We start from the raw sequence: 20,824 nt of genomic DNA on the forward strand, positions 1-20,824 counted from the left end.
GGATGCGCCTATCAGGATAGAGGAGGTATTTGGAGCGATATCCCGCCTCAAACCATCGAAGTCGCCTGGGCCAGATGGCTTCTCAGCCGGATTTTATCAAACCTTCTGCCCGTTACTGGCACCGCTTCTAACCCGACTTTTTAACTCATTTCAAGGATATCATTGTACTACCTAAGCCAGCTAAAGACGCCACCCACTGCGTCGCTTATAGGCCAATCTCTCTACTCAACCTAGACCTTAAACTCTTCACAGGGGTTCTCGCTTTCAGACTTTGACCACGGCTTCCTGGCATCATCGAGCCAGATCAATCTGGCTTCATCCCCAGCAGACAATGCAGTGATAACACTAAATGCCTCCTGCACTTAATAGACAAAGCTCACTACATGAGGTTAGACGCCATGCTCCTGTCCATAGACGCTGAAAAGGCATTTAACAGGGTGGATTGTTTTTTTTTAGATAAAACAATGGCACACTTTGGAATGGGGAATCGTTTTAGGGCATGGGTCGCCAGCTGTTACGACAAACTAAGAGCAACGATTTGTGTCAACGGCATAGGCTCACGGCCCTTCGACATCATGCGAGGCACAAGGCAGGGATGCCCGCTTTCGCCCCTCCTCTTTGCGCTTTATGTAGAACCCCTGACGCAGAGGATTCGGGATAACCCCAAAATCGTTTGCATTTCCTTTTGGTGGGGAACCTTGTCCAAATAGCTTAAATGCAGTTGACATCTTGGCTGCGCTGGATAAGCCTAAACAATCAGTGTCTGCCTTCTTGGGGGAGCTAGAGGCCTTTGGGAGGGTGTCCGGCTTCAAAATGAATAGGGGGAAATCAATGCTCCTCCCGCTGGGCTGCAACACACACACACAATCCACGATGCATCTTCTGCTTACAGGGGCCTGCAACTTCAGGCCTCGATCCCATTCTTGGGGATAGTCCTAACCCCATCCACTGAGCAGAAAGTTACTCTGAACTACGCAAATATCACTTCCCAGGTACAGGGAGAATTGAGGAGATGGCAAAAGCTACCCCTATCACTGCTGGGGCGCGTCGCTCCGGTAAAGATGTCTGCCCTACACAAACTCCTCTATATCTTTCAAACCATCCTGGTGATCCCTCCCTTGGGCACCATAAAAAGATTACAAGAAGCGGTGCAACACTTTGTATGAGCTGGGAAAAGGCCTAGGATGCGTAGAGGCCTATCCTACCGACCTCCTGACGAGGGAGGCCTGGGGATCCCAAACCTACAGCAATACTTCCAGGCGGCGCAATTGAGATACCTGGTAGAATGGAGCCGGCCCGAGTCAGAGAAGAGATGGCTCTTTCAGGATAGAGCGATGGCGCAAACATCGCTCTGGAGGATACCTTTCCTAAAGCGCTCTGATAGGCCGGCATACCTTCAGAAATCCCCTATCACTCGTACAGTGATGTGCGTGTGGGATTCAGTAGCGGTCAAGAGGGGGCTCACCACTTTCCCTTCACTGCTTACACCTTTGTCCGATAATCCTGAATTTACTCCGGGTTTAGAGAGGCAAACGTTCCAGCAGTGGCGGACGTCTGACTGTAGATCCGCGGGCCATCTTTTCGATCTCGAGGGGTTCGTCCAGCTCTCCGATCTACCACAGCTCTACGGCATCAAAGCCCTGCAACAGTTTCAATATTTTCAAATTTGACATTGGTTGACACAGCCCGAAATACGTCCTCTAGTCGGTAGAAGGCTGACAGCTTTTGAAAAGTGGCTAATTACCAAAGAGTCGGACCGTAAGCTGATCACAGAATTATATAAGATGATTTGTCCGCCTACCGATTTGCGTCGCTCGGCCGGTCAGTGGCGGTGGGAAGGAGAGCTGGTGAGAACCCTCCCGGACAAGGAATGGCAAGCTATATATTATAGGGCAAACTCCACAGACCGGAATACTGCCAGCAGGGAATCGGCGGTGAAAGTCACAACATACTGGTATTTGACACCGGTAAGGTTAAATAAGGGTAACCCTAATCGTATCCCAACTTGCTGGAGAGGATGTGATGAAGAGGGCACATTGACTCACCTACTATGGGAGTGCAGGGATGTGACAGGATACTGGACAGCAGTCCTTAACGACATTGACAAACACTTTTGATACCGAAATTCCCCGCTTCTCCGCCTACACACTTCTAGGGCTGCCCACGCACTCAAATTTCCACTGAAATCAATCAGGGGGAGACAGATGGGTCTGGCCATGAGCGCGGCTATTCAGCACATCTTATCACTCTGGGGTACACAAACTCGGCCCACCCACATGGGCTGGCTACACAAAGTGTGGTACACGTTGGGTATGGAACCCATTCAAGCCACTTTGGCATCCTTCAACACGGTCTGGCAACCTATTCTCTCACTCTTATCAACGGAATTCAACGAAGTTACCTGCCCAAAATATCTTCGCCTCTTGCGACTTACCGACACATCGACCCCAAAAGATACCCCTGGAAATTAGACGTATGGCTGTCCTCACAAGTGATGATCTAAAGAGGCAAAGACATGGTACACTGGTTAGGGGAGGGGGTTCAAGGGGGAGGGCTGTTTTTGTTCTTTTTGGGCATTTTGAGGGTGGAAACGCGACCAAGTAGCGGGAGCCTCTGCCCCGCCAGCACCCATGGACACTCGCTACCCCGACACACTTTTGCTAAATTGCGGCAATATAAGGGGGACGGGTTGGAGCCCGGGATTAATCTTCAATGTACTTACATGGGAGTATATGAGAATTGTAATGTATTTGCTTCAATGCCAAAAATCAATAAAACAAAATTAAACAAAAGAAATCATAAAAAATGAATGCATTCCTAAAGTTAAGTGGTATAGGACACTTTATTTGCTTCTTTTCTGTTACTTCTGTTGGTGTGTAAATAAATGCTTGCCTCTCTCTGTTTCTAAATGTTAGTGCTCTCTCTGTTCACCTGGTGGCCGTATAGAAAGTCAGTAGGGCGGTAAGTGGCCCCCTAGCCGTACTTTGAGTATCACTGCCCTAAGTGAACTGTAGATTATTGCTCCTTTTATTACTGAAGGTAAGGACCATAGTAAGAGAATCCATTGATTGTTGTAGTTCAGTGATCTCTGATATACTTGTTTTCTGAATCTGCTTATCCCTTGTTCAATTTCAGGGGGATATGGGGTGGACTTCTCCAAAGTCAGTGAAGATGTCAGATCAGGGATCTCAATGGTTGCCCAGAAGTTACTATCACATGGTGTAACCTCCTTCTGTCCGACCCTTGTGACCTCACCACCCTCAGTCTACCAAAAGGTAACTGTATGCTGTAAAGGCTGTCTACTTTTATATTATATATTTTTTATCGAGCAACCGTTTGCCAGAAAGTGACATGTTGGTGCTATTGTTCTAGGTTATATCCTTTGTTAGTAGAGCCAATTGTCAGTTTCGGATAAAGGGATCTGTATTTTGAGGCCCTGCCTGTTCTACGGTGGTTCCTTTTGCTTAGAAGATATAGCAGAGGTTTGTTCAATAATGCTGCAATAACCAAGAAGTGTGTGCCTCCCAATAATGCGGGCACTGCTGCTGTTACTGCAGTTGCTAAAAATTCATAGGATAAGTTGGGGAAATATTTGTCTCTGAGTTTTGGATTATGTCATATATTTATTTGTGAAGCACCGGAACAGTAAACAAGTAACATATCTTTTAGGTACTCGGCACCCTTTGCCAAAAATGGATTCATTTGTGTGTCGAGAATCAAAAAGTATAAGTAGGTTAAATAAAGAAAACTTGAGATAGATTGAGTCAGAGTCAAAGAAAAACAAGTAGGATAGGGAAGACAGTCAGGTAGGCAGGAGAGGAAATAGGAAGCTGTAGCGGGAGACTTGGGCTGGAAACATGAGGAAGCTTATAGGGGACAGCATAGGGTAAAGAAGTACTAAAATGAGACATTGAAAAATTGCATTTGATTGTTAAAGCTACTGGAAGAGGAGAAGAAGATGAAGCCACACTAGGAGAGTGTGGCTCTATAAGCTTTCTCTCTTTCAGGAGGGTGAAGGGTAGGAAGGAATACAAGAGGGTCTTAGGAAGGTGGGGTAGAAATATACTAAGCATTGATTAAACGAAATAGCATGGGGGTCTTAAAGAGTATGCTGTTACTATACCTGATAGATTTTAAATGGGTGATTTACAGCTTTATGCACAAAATAGGATTAGTCTCTCACCATCTCATCCCATCCAGTTGAGAGTTCCAAATTGCAGGGCTGCCCCATAAAAGGATTGAGTAGCAATCTTATATGTTCTGAATGTTTTGGCAAGAAATGGGGTTAGCTGCTTACAAGAGCCTGTGTGCTCGTGTGCGCTAGGTAAAACGTGGGGGAATACAGAATAGGGAACGCAGAGAATGGCTTTCAGTGTTGATACATTTGTTAAGAGCATGTTAATCATTGGTCAGCAACAATTTTAGCCTGCAGTGCCATCATTACAGTGCATGGACTATTTCCGCATTGTATTGCTTGTTAAGCGTATAGCGCAGAGAACTGAGACTTGCAGACACAAATTCCAATAAGATTTAGAAGCATTCTCTATCTAAGAAGGAACTGTGTCCATGAAATGACATGGATGGCCCTATTAAATGAGAAGAGTTACTGCTGACTTTGTATAATTGGGTGGCCTCCCACATGCATGCTCTCCTCAGCTCTCCTGGTGGCACTCGATTCACATCCTTTAGGAAGCAGAGGCAGAAGCTGGTGTGGGATTCTGAGCTATGTCCTCCAAGAAGCCTGACACTTTGGCGTGAGGCGGATGGGGGGGGGGGTGCGTGGTGATGTGATGCACCAGTTTGATAGGACCACTACCCCCTTTCCAGCATGGTAGCACCCGAGGACAATTTTTGCTCTGGCTCACCACTTGATCATACATGCCAATAGATCCCATTCAGGCAGGAGACGCCCGATTTTTTTTAAAGCCAAAAATAGCTTCATTTTGGAAGTCTCCCGTCTGAAATTGCCTCTGTTTCTATAGAAGTCAATGGGGGAAATGCATTATCCTCCTTTTAAATTTTTTTAAATCTCCTACGTTCTTCTAAAAAAAGTTGGCACGTCTGCTTAATTGAACTGTTCGCAGAGAGCAAGGTGGGCGGAAAGAATAGATGGAGGAGGCAAACATCACTGCCAATGCCACATACCTGCATCAAGGCTCTCCTCGTTCAATGGAGCTCGCTAATAAAATTATGGTTGCTCCCACATGTTTCTATCGCCAGGAGACACCAATGTGTATGGTTGCGCGAGCTGGGATCTCCCTCTGCAAGGCACCTCAGTTAAGGCTGTGCGGCAGGTGAGTAGAGGTGCGCCAGTTGTTACAGGCACAACTAGCAAAGTGCGTTGCTAAACCAACGTTAGTCATCAGAAAGAGGTTCTGGGGATACAAACCATACTGTACTGTAATTCTAAGACTTTTCAAGACTGTTTGCAAGACATGAAAGATTTATCTGTGCTTGCCAAAACCCTGGAGTAAAATCACTTCGGAAAAGGACTGCGAACATGTGCAAATAGAAGAGCGCCAACTTACACAGAATCACAAGTAAAGCCACAACAGTGGTACTGGAGAAGGCAGGAGGAAGTGGCCACACCAGAGGACAGGACATGTCTCCTTCAGAAGACAACAATGAGAAATACTCCACCCTGCTCTGAATATTCCTTGGCAGTAACCAGCACAAATGTCAAAAGTGAATTTAGACAAACTCTAGGTAGAAAGGTTCCTGATGATCCACAAATATCATGTCACTGAAACCGCAAAGAACAAAAAACGACTGGCCGTACTCTATATAAAGTAAGTATACCATTGGACTATCTCACAATGGACTCAAACAAAGAAAGTAAGACTTCAGAGGAAAGGAAAACCTTGCAACCACCTGCTTTGTGGTCGGCAACAAAAGTCTTTAGTCCTAGAGAGGGCATATGAAGAAAATGATCACCCAGACACAATACAGGAAATAAAAAAATCCAGCTGTCACTCGGGTATCAGAGATAAGTTTGAGTCAGCTAATTAAAATGCAACCGGACGACTCCAATGAACTTTAGGTGGGAAAAGCCATAAGCAACTTTCTTGAGGGAAAATGTAAAAAAAGCAGAGCAGAGTGGAGTGGAAAGAAAGGTCAGTAATCCTCCATGCCGATACAGTTGCAGAAATTTACATTACGGTTGGGGGGCAAGAGTAAAACATACCTACAATTCACAAATACAGGCTGTAAGAAGCAAGTACTAAAGAGGCCGGGCAACAAGTGCAGTTCAAAAGCTTAAAGACACAAACTCATTACAGTCACCTGTGGAAGAATCAAGACCTGATTCCCTTACTTGAACATGCTAAAGCAACAGTGGAAACAGGATTGCCCAAGATGTGATCCTAAACTCAGAAATGCCAGCATCCTTAAGGGAAACAATTAAATTTCAAGTAATGGCTCAGCAGCAAGCAAATATTTTACAAATGGGTCAGTTGAAACATTGTTGATTGCTATCCTAGGGGGAGGTTAAAGAGCTAAAGATGAACTCTGTATCCTTTGCTTCCTAATTAAATAATAAAATGCTTGAGAGACGAAGGATTCATATTCCTAGCAACTCTAATATCTCCAACAAAGAGTTGCAGGGTGTGAGTATACCCATTGCAATCAAGTGCGACAGGCATCATCTCACACAATAGTGTAGTGTACCCAATGGGTCTCTGATCATCCTTGTGAATGTCTGTGATTTTAGGGCATCAGAAAAAATCCTGTCAGCAGAAGTTAAACCAAACCCCTTCAAAACCTCAGACAACTACAGTTTCCAGGTTTTTCCTGATATGACTTTTGAAACCTCCAATTGTAGGAAGGAATTCTGACATCTGATTCCCAAAATTTAAGGGGTTCCAGAAATCTTAATGCAACCAGCCAGGCTTAAAGTACTGCTAAATGGTGGATTTAAAGTCTTCACTTAATTTGAAGCTGCTCATAAATGTCTGAATGAGTTTCAAAGGGGAAGAAGTGGACAAGAGAGAATAGAGAAAATGAAAACTCTAAATGTAATAGGCATGTAAGTATCTAACTAAGAGATGTAGTTGTTGGGCTCACGAAAGTTAACGAGGGAGAGACACATGAATGTGACTTACTATAGGACCAATGAGAGAGGGCCAATGTTTGGGGTAGAAAAGGTGGAGTGAAATAGTCTGCATGCTCACCCTAGCGGGTGCAAACAGTGAACCATGAAAAGATAATAAGAGGGTACCCTGCGAGTACGAGGGAAGGCTGACAGGCTACTGACAGGGACAGGAATGGTAGGAAGAATGGCCAGGGAGAGAGGTCAAGACAAATTTATTTATCTGTTAATATTCATGTTTTCCCAAAGCAATTGTGGCCCCACAAAGTAGGCCTTGCAGGCCCCCGGGGGTCCCTTGACCACAGGCAAAGAACCTCTGTCCCAAAGCATAAATTAATTATTGCCTCGTTAATTAAAATACCTGCTGTATTTGGTGGTTGAGGCTTTTGGATGAACAAGCCCAACTAAAGCAGTGCTTTTAATTAATAATAAATCTGCCATGAATGGTTGATATACATTTTGTCTTGATGTCTAATGCTTGCATTGCAAGCAACACCACCGTTGCAGAGTGCCTTGCGGATTCTAACTTATGTTTTTCAATAGGTTCTGCCTCAAATCACAGTGACAGAAGGGGGTCCCCATGGAGCAGGTGTTCTAGGTAAGCAGGACTTTTATTTGTTTGCTTCTCTTACTTCTGGAACCTCCGCTCATATCGATCTTTTGTTTCTGTCACAGAGAAGGATGTGCCTGCCCCTCCACAGTTCTTTATGCAGCACCCCTTTCCTTTCACTTCACTGTGACTATATATTGTGTCACATGATGCTTTATATTGTGATGTAGATGCCCCAAAAATACCTTTTCAAACTTGGCTGAGCCCAAGTCTATGTGAGCTTTTGGAGATCCGTATCATAATTAGATAGGAGGGCTTTAAATTGTTTCTGGTGTTAAAACTTGTTTCTGTAATCATAGTGCCTTCAGGTGCTGACAAAACAGTGGTTATGTCCTTCTCAAATGATGATAAAAGATATTAATTTGTCTAATCGGAACTAAAGCATCCTCCACACCAGTCCTGAGTGTGAACATTCTATCTTTTTACATCTTAAAAGAGTATGTATGTATTTTTATGGTATTTCTATAGCGTGTACACACCCTAAGGTAGCGGAACTCTGAACATGGTTAAGGGCAAGCATAAAGTCAATGAGTAATAGGAGAAGACGCTGGGTTGTGGACGATTAATGCTTTGTGCTGTAATGCTCTTTAAAGAGGTGAGTCTTAAACTCTTTCCTAAATTAGAGCTGTGTTGGGGGGTTCTGATGGATACAGGTATGTTGTTTCAGTTCCGGGTGCATAGGTGGAAAAGGCTTGATTAACTATACTACACATTTGGTCATAAGCTTTGCTATGTGAGTACAGTGCATACTTACTCTATCATAAACGTTTGGAAAGGTTCCTCTCCATCATTCTTTTCCTAAGTTTATAATTACACCATGTGCCTGATTTGGGCATAAACCAACTCAATACAATTTGCCTTCACTTTTGGAGAGCAAAGAAACTTGAAAATATACATATTAGTGAATGTCAGTTCTTCCACTTCGGTATATGTATATTTTCAGACCCTGTTTAGTTTTTTTTATGAGTTTGACAAATTTTTGTTCAGGGGTATCAGCGGACTGGATTTCCCTATTCTGACCTGTATTTATGCAGCAAAATTCACGGATTACAAGTTTTCTCCCCCGAATAAGAAATACCATCATGGACCTTGCGATACAAGGTCATTAACCCTCATAAGTGCCAGGAATTAATGATCCAGAGTTTTCAGAACCTATAATCAGAGGCCCAGAGACACTTGTAATAGCAGGTGGCAGAAGTTCATCCGAAGTCATTGCTTATGTTGAAATTCTGCCAATAGTACTGATTACCTTCCTACCTATCCAGAAACATCTCATGTACTTCAATCATTCTTCACTGTCTCTCAGCACCACCTCCAGTCTTATGTTAATGTAAGAGAAAATACACCACTCCTCAGGGCTGCCAAAATGGGCCACCCATCAATAACTAAAACAAGATCTACCTCCTAACCTGAAGCTGTGATAGGGAGTTGACTCACCAAGATATCCTCTGTTATTGGGAACCTGGGAGCCTCCCAAGATAAGCTTAATAGTGCCCACATTAGCATTCTAAAGTCAAGAGCTATCTCAGTGGCTAATAAAGGCATCTTCTTGGACCCTGAACAGTACACACCTCCTGGCTGATCCTTCTGTGCTGGCATACTTGAAACACTCATGTTCACTTGTTTCTCTCAATTCGTATGCATTCTCCTTCACCTCATCACCAACTCCTAACATTCCAGTGATGACATCAGGCGCTTCAGCTCTGGCTTAAATTGGTACATTCTAAATTCAAGAGACATACGTGTGGGCATTCTTTCACTTGCCAAAGATGTATAAACCCTGGTAAATGCATTCACACTAAGTAATATTTCCAAAGTTACCGTAAATCGCCTTCAGACCAAGTAAAATCAGAATCACACTGGTTCCTGTGCAGTGAATTCACTCTTCCAACCAGGTATCCTACACATTCATTAAAACTTGAATATGTTATGTTACTGGTACTTGTTAAGTGTGTGTACACCATATGGTTTCATGGCACTAGGGTGTAGCCGGGTAGTTTAAGTCACTGTTGAGCAAGACATTAGTTGTATACTTGTCTAAATAACCAGGTTTTCACTGGTTTCTGAATTTTAAGTAGGTTGAGGCTGATCTGATCTCTGGAGGAAAAGAGTTCCAGATATTGGGTGCGGTGACTGAGAATCAGTTGCCACGCATTGTCTTCTTGAATTTAGGTATGGACATGCCGTTTATGAGTGCAGGCCACAGTATGTGTTTTGGACTGTACTTCTGGAATTGGGAATTGATGAAGGCAGGGCTTTTGTTATGAAGTGTTTTGAAGACTATGCAAACCGTTTTGAAGATTGTTCTTTGTTCCACAGGCAACCAATGGAGTTCTTTCATCAAGTGGGTGCTGTGGCACTGTTTAGGTTGTCGATCTATTAATTGGGCTGGCTAGTTTTGGACAATTTGAAGTAAATTAATGAGACATTATGGTAGGTCAGCATATAGAGAGTTGGTATAATCTATCCTAGAGATAAAAAGGGCGATAACCGCTTGGATAAGGGCCACCCAAGTAAGGAATTTTGCCATTTTCCTAATTCTGCAGAGCATAAGAAGGATGAGGAAATTACTGCCCCGATTTGGGCCTCATAGAGAGTTCAGCATCAATAATCACCAAAGACTCTTTACTGATTTTTTGGGGGTAGTGGGAGGGCTCCCAGCTCGATAGGCCATAATGATACAGTCCAGTATTCGAGCTAGCCTTTTTATTGATGACGAGTTCAATTTCAGTAGGTTGTTGTTTCTCCAGTTCAGATGGACAGCATCGTGGTTTGAACATTCTCCTTAGATTCAGGGAGGTTGTCAATCCTGAATAGTAGTTGCATGTCATCTGCATAGTATATATTGTGCAGTTCCTATTTTTGAGTGTGTGGACTAGAGAACAAATATATAAATTGAAGAGATGTGGGGAGAGGGACGAGCCTGTGGAACTCCACAATCTGGGTGGCCTTTGGATGAATTGTAATGGGTGAGGTAGACCGATTGGGAATGGTCCTTTGGAAAGGAGATATCAAGCACTAGGCCCGTGGCCTCGGCATGGTCCACCAGGAGATTATCGTCCCCTGTGTCAAAAGCCACTTTCACATTCTTCACGCATGTCCTCCATCCCGGAGAGGATGACTACTTCTGTGGAATGGGCTGGGCGGAAACTTGCCTGACATTGGTCCTGATATTTGCACTCCTCTAGAAAAAGCACAGAGGTTTCGTGCTACATGAGCTTCTAGTACCTTACCCATAAAGGTAACTGGGATATGGGGTGAGTCTTTCAGTGTAAGTGGGTCTTCGACAACTTTCTTTTGGAAGGGTACCACTAGGGCCTCCTTGAATATTCTGGGTACCTTCCCTAAGTTGAGGGAGAGGTTAGGAGTGAGAGCCTGGATCTGGGATATTGGAGAGTACCGTTTTTAGACCTATAGGGAGGCAAGTATAATTTGGAGAGCCTGATTTATTTTGATCTTCCGGTTCATGAGGCAATTCTTACTGATATCAGGGAATAAAGATAAGGTGACAGGGTTCATCTCTTTCCAGAGTAATTTTATTTGACAGAGCGCTTGTGAGAAGTTGGCCTGGTATATGCTGTCCACTAATTAAAATGGGCACCCTGTACCAGTCCAAACGACCCTTATTGATGATTAGGTCAAAGATAACCTTTATGAAAGCTATCCTAGTGGTAGCCGTGGAGAGCAGCCTTCAGGCTAAGTCTTGAAGGAATGTAAAGCAGCTTGTTTTACCAGTCTATAACCTCCTGAATAACTAAATGAAAGGAGAACCACACAAGACATATATAAAATATATGTATGTATTACTAAACACTCTCTACTAACCTCTATAAGAGATTAGAGCACAAGGCGCACAATTTTTAATCAATAGAACAACAGTAAATAGCACAAAACACATATACTAAACAAATGGTATAACAACAACGACTTAACTAAACACAGTGCCTAGAGCACGTAGAATTGCGGGGACCCCAAGGAACCAACCAAAGTAGTGACACAGGGGACCCACGGAGGACGGGTGCAGTGTGTGAACACAGACACAAGTTCCGTATAACTCTATGGGAAAGTCGCGGTTAGAAAATTAGAGTTTAAGGACACTTCGGAGAGGACTTCAAGTAAACCCTTTGTAACATAGAAGGTTCTAAGGCCAGCACCCCTGTGAGTACCGAGATACCTGTATTACCTATCACAAAGGAGCCGGGTGCATAGGGGTCAAGTGGTGTTGGAAACCTTCGTTTTTAATGGCGTGACTCAAAGAAGTGCTGCTGCCGGGAAGATGAAAAGTGTCCGGTGGAATCCAAGCCTGGATTCGAGGTGAGAAGAACCTGAAAGCAGAGGGGAAGGAGTCTGGGCTACTTCAGGGTGACCAGGGGCTCGGTAGACAAATGCACACCAATGTCGGGTGCTTCAGGTGAGATGACGGGACGCTTGACTCTGCAGCCACGGGGACTAGGTGATGACGACGACCAAAGTCCGGAGGTGTGCTGTCCCACGAAGGATGTCGAGTGCTGAGGGATTAGTGTCCGGATTGAACACCAACAAGCATTGGCAAATGCAACCCACGCGGGCAGAGGAAAGCAGTCACGATAAGGACCAGCAAGGTCCTGGAGACTCTCCATGCTATGGGGAGTCGGGGCACATCTGGAGCAACCAGGAAAGCCCAATAGAAATCAAAGTAACCTTCACAGGGATCCACAGGCCAACAGACCAGGGATCGCAAAATACAAGCCCACGGAACACGCGTGGAGTGTAAGCCATAAGTCTTCAGCGCAATTACTGCTCGGGGTCCGGACTACATGTAGCCCAAAGCACAGCCTCGGGGATCGCCAAAAAGCATATGCTGCTGCAAAAGTACACAGTGCACAGGGTTTCGGGTTGCACGGTCCCCACTAGGGATACTGCTCTCAGAATTGCTGAGAGGTTAGATCAACCTCAGGGACGCTCGGGAACCCACTTTCTGTGTTGCAGAAATCTTCGGAGTCCTTAGGAGCTTGGGAGATGCAAACCGGTCAGATGCGTTAAAGGTGCTTGATTTACAGGGAAGTAACTCCTTTACTCCATGGGAGATTCTTCAGTCATCCAGTGTAGTGTAGATCATCGAAGTACTTGGTTTCTGCTTGCAGAGTTCAGTCCAGGTAAAATCTAAAGTCCTGTAGTCAGGTTTCCTACTTTATACCCAAGGAAGAGGTTGGACAAACTCTCGGAACCCTTTTAGGGGATGGACAGAAACAGAGGGGTGGTTACACCCATGTCCTTTGTTCAGTTTCACGCCAGAGCAGGAGCAAGTGGCTCCTGCAACTGGTTTGAGCTGGACTATGCATAGGGACACCAAATGTGCCCCCATTGCTGACCTTCAGGCACTTTCAGAGTGCACCCACCCAGCCCCAATACACTAAAACCTGTCTAGGAGGTGGTCACACCTCCCTGTGACAGGAAACCTGTTGTCAAGCCTTCTCCTGCACAAGCTCAGCTCAGCAAGCGGACAGACTTGTGTATGTGGCTGGCAGCATCCATTTTGTGCTGCCCAGGTCGAGAAAGCTGGTACCGGGTGGACCAGTGCCCCACAGTAGTGGTTCTACAAGGGAGGAATCATACCTCCCATACCAGTTACTCATGTGGAGGTATGATTCCAAGATGTTTGACACCAAACACAACATAATTCTAAGCAGTCATTTTAAAGTTAGCATTTACCGCGAGGTTATAATGCACTTAAGTATATATGGTTTGGCTGCATCACAGGCAACCCCGAAGAATAGATTCCGAAGGCTGCAGAGCGGCTCTGCTCATGCAGGGGCACCCTCTCACACAAAACCCAGCTCCCTGCCTTCAGGATTGAAAAGGCCTGCCATAGGGGTGACTGATAGGTTTATATGTGTAGTGATTTAGAATAGATATTATCTAAGTAAGGGGTGCATACACCACCGTACACAGTCTGCAGTAGCAGACCTGTGGTGTCAGTTTGAGTGGTCTCTCAGGGATGGCATAATACATGCTGCAGCCCCTGAGAGGCCTCTGGGGTACCTATGCCCTGGGTACATGGTGTACCATATACTAGGGACTGATAAGGGTACCCCAATATCCAATCTGGAGTGTACTTTAAGTACATGCACAACCAATGTAAGGTGAAAGCAGATAAACTGGGGTCCTGATTAGCAGGATCCCAGTCAGACTAGTCAAAAACCAGCAAAACACCAGGAACAAAGTGGAGGTAACCATGCAGTCAGATTCCACCTTCCTACAGCGCTTATATAGATGCTTGCTTTAATAGTCTTGATTTTGTCAATGAAAAAAGTATTGAGTGCTTCACAGAGAGCCTAGGAGGGGGCAATGAGTAGTGTGACTCTCTCTGGATTTGAGAGTTCAGAGACAATTCCGAAGCTCTCCTTGGATTTTTTGTATAGACAAGAGGATTTTGTTAGTGCAAAAAGCAGATTTGGCTTGCAAAATGTTCTTTTTGTGTTACAATCCAATTAAAACAAAACGTTATTCGACAAACAGCCATAAAAGACATAAAACACAAGTATGAATAGAATTCACCCCTTAAAATAATTAAAGTGCATAGTGCATTTTGTATTCTTTGATGTGCTTTACAAAGATGTTTTTTGCATCTGAGGTATCATTTTTCTGTCATTTAAATTCACGCCAGCGTAATTGTAGCTTGGCTAGTTTTAGGTCATCTGTAAACCATTTGAGGCATCGTGTCGTCTAGCCTGTCTTGATTTGTGTAGGGGGACATGGATATTGCTGGCTGTCGTTAGCCAGTCAGAGATCGCTTTTCCATACAGATCAATTTTCTTATTTAGATCAGGTATAGTTGTTGTCAGAGAGTCACAGAAGGAGCTCTGACCGACCCGTCACTAGCTTCTAGAGAAGATTCCAGGACGAGGTGGTAGTTTTTTGGGGGGACAGTTCGGTTAATGACCATTTGGTTAGATGGTGGTCGGCCCACATGCATGGGCATACTGTGAGATTGGACAGGGATAAATGTGAAGTCCAAACTTGGTATAATGGTTGGCCCTTGATGTGGGTGGAAAAGAGCACCTGTTATTCGAGGTTATCAACTGCTGAGGTGGTCAGAGAAGTTCATAGATAATTGTCCTTCTTTGTTGTTGTTTGCCCAGTAGTTGAAAATGCTGATAGGTAAGGTTTTTGTGTGGTCGACAAAGAAGGGGTAGATTAACTCCTAGAATAGTTGAGGGAAGTGCTGCATGCAGCTTGTAGGTAAGAAAGCATATGAAAAGAGAAGTTAGAGATTCTAGCTTGATTATGAGACTGTTAGAATGTTTATGAAGTGAGTTTGGTGAATCTGAGGTGTTTCTTAATCACTGCGAGTACACCGCCTCCTGTTTTACTGACTGGTCAGTTGATTTGGAGGATATAGTAGTTATTGGGTAGGGTGGCGAGGATGTCAGGGTAGGACTGTTCAGTGTGCCATGTTTCGGTCAATAGAAAAATGTCTGGTTATTTAGGGCCAGATGTAGGTAGCCAAATACCGATCGGTAACGGCCGATTTCGGCCATTACCGACCGGTATTTGGCTTTTGACATGTAGGTGGCTCGGAATTTCCAGAATCGGTATATTTACCGATTCGGTAAATTTACCACTTCGGTATTTTTCCGAATCGGTAAATATACCGATTCTGTAAATCCATATGTAGGTGGCACAGTTTGCAGTGCCACAGGCCCTTAGGATTTCTTAATTTACCACCCAATCCTATTGGGTGGTAAAATACCGAATTCCAGTGTACATGCACATCTGTGCATGTACACCTATGCCATGTGACACACAGACATGCCCTTAGGGCATGTATGTGTGCCACATGGCACACAAGCCTGCAATTGGGGTGCTACAGGGTGTCAAAGTGACACCCCGTCCCCCCTGCCAGGATTCGGTATTTACCGATTCTGTAAATACCGAATCGGTATTTCCCATTGATTCCTATGGGCTTCAAGGACCATAGGAATCAATGGGAAATACCGATTCGGTATTTACAGAATCGGTAAATACCGAATCTTACAGATTCGGTAATTGAAAAATAAAAATTACCTACATCTGCCTACTTCCAATTTACCTACTCTTAAATACCGAATCGGTATGATTCGGTATTTAAGAGTAGGTAAATCGGAATTACCTACATCTGGCCCAGAGAGTCTAATAAGTGATAGATCTCTACTTGGTGTTTCACTATGGAGCGAGTGTTTGAGAATATCACAACGGTTGAGTATCTCTTGTCTTGTATATCTCTATACAGGACCGAGACCCAGTGTTTTCAAGTGCAATTCTAGAAATGTAAACATTGACACAATTCGAGTCATGGCTGTCTCTTTCCTTCAGTGGTTTACATTCTGCCAGTACAGTAATGCCACTGACATATTCCCTGTGGATGGCATTAGAGCTGAAGTCCAGAGAGAAAAAATATAAATATATTTGGAGAGTGCGTTTCTTATTCAAATCAAAATTAAGATTTTTTTGCAAAGAAGTGTTCTTTTTGTCTATGTAGAGTGTAACTTGATATGGTTGTGGCCATTAAAGTGACGCTTCATTTTTGATGATTACTCCAGTTCACTGCCTCAGATGTGAAGGCATGAATCGAATATGAAGCCACCCTCTCGGTTGACATCTGCAGTTGACCTTAATTTTAGGTACATAGCCTGTAGTCTTGGTCGTGTTGGGCATGGAGAAGCCTTTGGTTGCTAAAGTGGACATATAGAAAGGCGGCATTGTTGGCTCTGGAGAAGTGACTCTGGGAGGAGAGGGATATTTAGGACTTCCGCTTGGTGCCCCCATTGTCCCTACGCAAAGCTCCAAGGCTCCTCATTTGGCTGCACGTAAGGGCTTTTAGTAGGGGTGTGTGCAATTAACATAATTTGCTTTGGCACATTTAAAAACTTTTCTACAAAATTAGGCCACATTTAAAGTAATTGCTCAAATGCAAATCCAGCATTTATCATTCTATTATAGTGTTAAATGCATCCTCTTGTCAATGTTTGATACAAGTACACATTTTGAGCTAAAAAGAATTATGAATAAACAAAGGTACACAGATCAACAGTTGTTCAGGTTCTTGTACTTGCTGTTAAATTTTACTGCAAGCGACCTGCTTTTGACATTGTAATTATAAAATGTTGTGTAAAGTTGTAATTTTGAGAATAACTGTAATGAAAAATTCTCCAAATTGTGTGAATCGCACCAGTCTAATTTAAATGTTGTCCAGGCCTAGTTATGAGATGTCTTGGATGAGAACAGAGCATCCAACAGAGCGGGACAGAAAATCCTGGGAAAATGCCATGGCCTGAGGTAGACTGTTAGACATCCCCCTCACTTTTTGTCCCCATTTGAACTACTAGCAGCGTTTTTTTACTCATAGTGCACTGAGGCCTGCTAAACAGACCTCAGTGCCAGCCTTCTGACCCTATACAAATTGCTTGTCGAATTTGATACAGGGGTACCTAGGGTATGTAAGCCAGAGTGTCCATCAAGGGTTGCAACACTATTTTTGCCACCCTGTGTGTGACAAAGTACAAAATGGCCCACAGCCTGCCTCTGCAGTCTGGAAGGGCAGTGTTTTACACTGCCGGCTTGACTTTGCTATTCACATCAATGGCCAAGCCACATCATCCCTAAACAGTATATATGTCTCCCCTAAGGAAGACCTATAGAGCCCTAAGGCAGGGAGCTGTATGTTGTTAAGGAAGGCATTATATTTTTCATATGTCTTAACAGCAACACCTTCAAATTGTCGTTTTGATGTGGATAAAGTTAGTAGCCCCATTGGCTAATACAGGGTTCAAGGTTGGCACCCCAACCCGGCTAACTCCTGAGTGATTCTACCTAACGAGGTCATGTACGGTATCCAATTAATCATGACATTAAATGTGACTTGATGGTCAAGTCGACATTTATGCCACTTTTAAAGTTAGGAAACTTTTAGAAAGTTTCCACTCTGTACTCCAGTGGCCTCACAAGGGCCCTGGTACTACAGACAACTTTCTGACTACCTGGGGAGATGTGTAAACGACTTCCCAGCCCAGGAACGAAGGCAGGATCTGCAGAGAGAGGAGTCACTTCCTCCCACAGGATGGCCACTCATGAGGATTAGCCACAAGGCAGGCTTCAAAGGGGAAGCCACCTTTGTGAATGAAGTAGCACTAACACTCCTGAGGAGGACGCCCTTTGTTCTTGCAGACAAAGTGGAGACAGGGCAAAGAGGGAAAACTTGCCCCAAACTGAGTCTACCGTGGGCGTCTTGAAGGGGCAAGAATGTGGCACTCTGAGATAGCCAGATGCCACACATCACAGGAACTTTGTCAGTAGGTACGAGGGGACCCAGTAGCCCATTGGCTACTGACTGTGTGGCCCCCCCAGAGCACTTTCATGGATAAATATGGCACACCTGCACCCATTCATGCTGGAAACAGAGAGAGGACCGAAGAAGGACTGTGCAGCTGCCCTTGGATTTGCACAAAGTGAGGCTGCACTGCCAGAAGACGGCACCTGCTGCACTTTGGGCTAGTGAAGTTTGAACTGTTTCTGTGGCTCCTGGGTTGGGGAAAAGTTAATTCCCAGTCCCAGCCTACAGCAGTGACTCCAAGTATCAGTCGGCTGATCTTCTGGAACTAACTCCAGGGACACAAGAACTGAAAATGCCCAAACCGACAAGTTGGTACCCACCGCTGAAGTTTTGCCGCTCCCAGTCACCGGGCCTCAAGGACCTCAAATCTGAGAGAGCTAGAAGTTGCCTGGAATGCTTTCCAAGACTAGATTTGTTACACCCAAGGGACACTAGCCCCCCACATAAGGATTTGGCTCCAATGATCACTGTGCAGACTGACCATTGTCCCAGCATCTGCTGGCCTGCTACTGCAGCATAGAGGATATTGTGGGATCCCGATCTCTCTGGCCACATTTGTGCCCCATCACCTGTGGACAGAGGAGCCATTACAAAGCATCAAGTCGACCACACAACTACCAAAGCATTCTTTGTGCATCTTTCCCCTGCATCCCTCAGCATCAGGACCTCTCCATTAAAGTCTATGGCAGTTTTATTGTCATTTTTGGATCTGGATCTTAAAAGGCTCTGGCGACCAGGTAACTGTCCAGATTCTCCTCTCTGGCCCCCAACACCTCTGTCCTACCAGATGTGGTCGCCCAATCTGGGCCAGAGTAGTCAAACTAACTGTTTCTAACTTTTCAAAAATGTGCAAATCTTTTGCTGACCAAATGCTTGTTTGTGGTTGTATTTAAATGTTTTAATATTATGTCAAATCTACAACTCTGGAACCCTCTGGGGGATTTTGCTCATCACAGTCTCATAAAATTAATACAAATATAAACTATTTTTTTTTAATTGGTGTCCTCTTTCTTTCGTGTGTGACTTTCTTATTTCGTTGTTTGGTGCGGTTAAATGCTCTACACATAGTTCTTTTGCTTAACCATTACTGCTCGCAGCCACAGGTACCCAGGGTTGAGCTTAAGGTTAAGTAAACGATCCTGACTGGACCCAAGACGGTATTTGAGAGTTTACTGTAAGATCAGGCACTCCAGCTCTTTCATATAATACCCCCAAATCCTCACAGAGGGCAAATGGAAGCAGGTTGCTCTCGGTTCATTGCCATCCCCCTCCCTAGTATCTGATAGTCTTACTATAATGCTGAAGTTGATACTGGCCCAAGCTGAGCCCCCAGTGCTTCAGATAGAAGATGGGACAATCAAGATTCTTACGAACATGTCCTAGACAAGTTTTATCACTTTTTTGTCACTTGTTTGATTCGGAGAGTAAAATGTATTCTTCATGTGAAGTTTAAACTGAAACATCAGTGCAAATGCGTCACTGTCAGTCATTTCGGTAGTCAGTGAACACTGTCTTCTTACGTACACTGCCAGCGATAACGCTACCGTTACCTGTAGAAAAGGATGCAAAAACGGAAGTTGCAAATTATGTTGATGGTAACCACCCAGTCTACTGTACTTTCTTTTATGTTTCATAGCCTTCCACGTTTATCAGTTCGTTTCAAGTAGCTTCTTATTGTATATGCTTCATAAGTAAGCTGCTTTGTCCTGTATGAAGCTTACCTCGCCACTTGTATTCTTGTTCACATAGCAGTTCCTTCTGAATTCATTTAAGGATCCACCCTCTAGAATTCTGCTCCATCCATCCCATTAATTATTTTTGTCAAAGTTGTTTTTGCGTTTTAAAACAATTAAATTAATAACAAAACTCTAGAACAAAAAACTTACCAAAGGGCGTGTCATTCCAATGTATCAAGATGTATGAATGGAACTTTCTTAGCTTCAGGTTTATGTTAATGAAATTGTACGATCATTGATGCAGAGATTTACAATAACAATGGCCATGCAGACAAATCCGTATCATATCTAGCAATCAAACTGCCTGTTTCTGATTGGTTGCGATGCATTTGCATACATTTAATCGATTTATGCTTCATGATTGTGTGCCATTCAATGTCACATATTCATTTCATTTAGGCAAATGTCCTGAAAATGTTGCTCTTTAGCTGAAGAAAGTGCATTTTCCCGTGTGTTCGTTTGATTAGCGTATTGATCCAATCCTCTGTCATGGAATTGTTAGTGTTACTGATTTCCAATTTAATAAGATCAGATATTTTGCAGTTCTAGCTGCAAGAATCAATTTGTGTTGTAATGACTTGCGTTGTTCGACTTGATACTCCCACCTCAGTACGCCAGTGCATCAGGTAATATTTTCTTACCACCGACAGACACATAAACACAAACAGTGACCTTAGTCAAACGCATTCAATTCCTTTGTAACTCCAGAATCCAATTTCATATTGTAATATTAATGTACCTTGCATTACAAGGACCATACCATAGATATACTTTGCATTGTACAAGACACAAGCATAGAGAGTACTTTTGTAAAATAAGAGACTGAGGGCCAGATGTAGGAGGCCCAATACCGGTCGGTAACGGCCGAAATTACCGAATATTCAGGGGTGCAACAGGGTGTCAATGTGACACCCTGCCACCCTTGTAAGTCTACCCCCTATTACCGATTCGGTATTTACCGAATCAGTAATTCTCATTCATTCCTATGGGCCTCCAGGCCAATAGGAATGAATGGGGAATACCGAATCGGTTAATACCGA

General features: G+C 44.0%; 1 protein-coding gene across 2 annotated transcripts in view; it reads left to right on the plus strand.

Annotated features, from left to right (window-relative positions):
* Nucleotides 1–20,824, plus strand: part of AMDHD2 (amidohydrolase domain containing 2) — a 403,548-nt gene that overhangs the window by 159,776 nt on the left and 222,948 nt on the right. For both annotated transcript variants that reach the window (XM_078663025.1, XM_078663026.1), the window contains 2 exons: nucleotides 3,136–3,275; nucleotides 7,631–7,685. In XM_078663025.1, the coding sequence (XP_078519151.1) occupies nucleotides 3,136–3,275; nucleotides 7,631–7,685 (195 nt within the window). The remainder of the gene's footprint in view (nucleotides 1–3,135; nucleotides 3,276–7,630; nucleotides 7,686–20,824) is intronic.

The sequence above is a fragment of the Lissotriton helveticus genome, chromosome 10 (assembly GCF_964261635.1).
Source record: "Lissotriton helveticus chromosome 10, aLisHel1.1, whole genome shotgun sequence".
NCBI classification, from domain to species: Eukaryota; Metazoa; Chordata; class Amphibia; order Caudata; family Salamandridae; genus Lissotriton; species Lissotriton helveticus.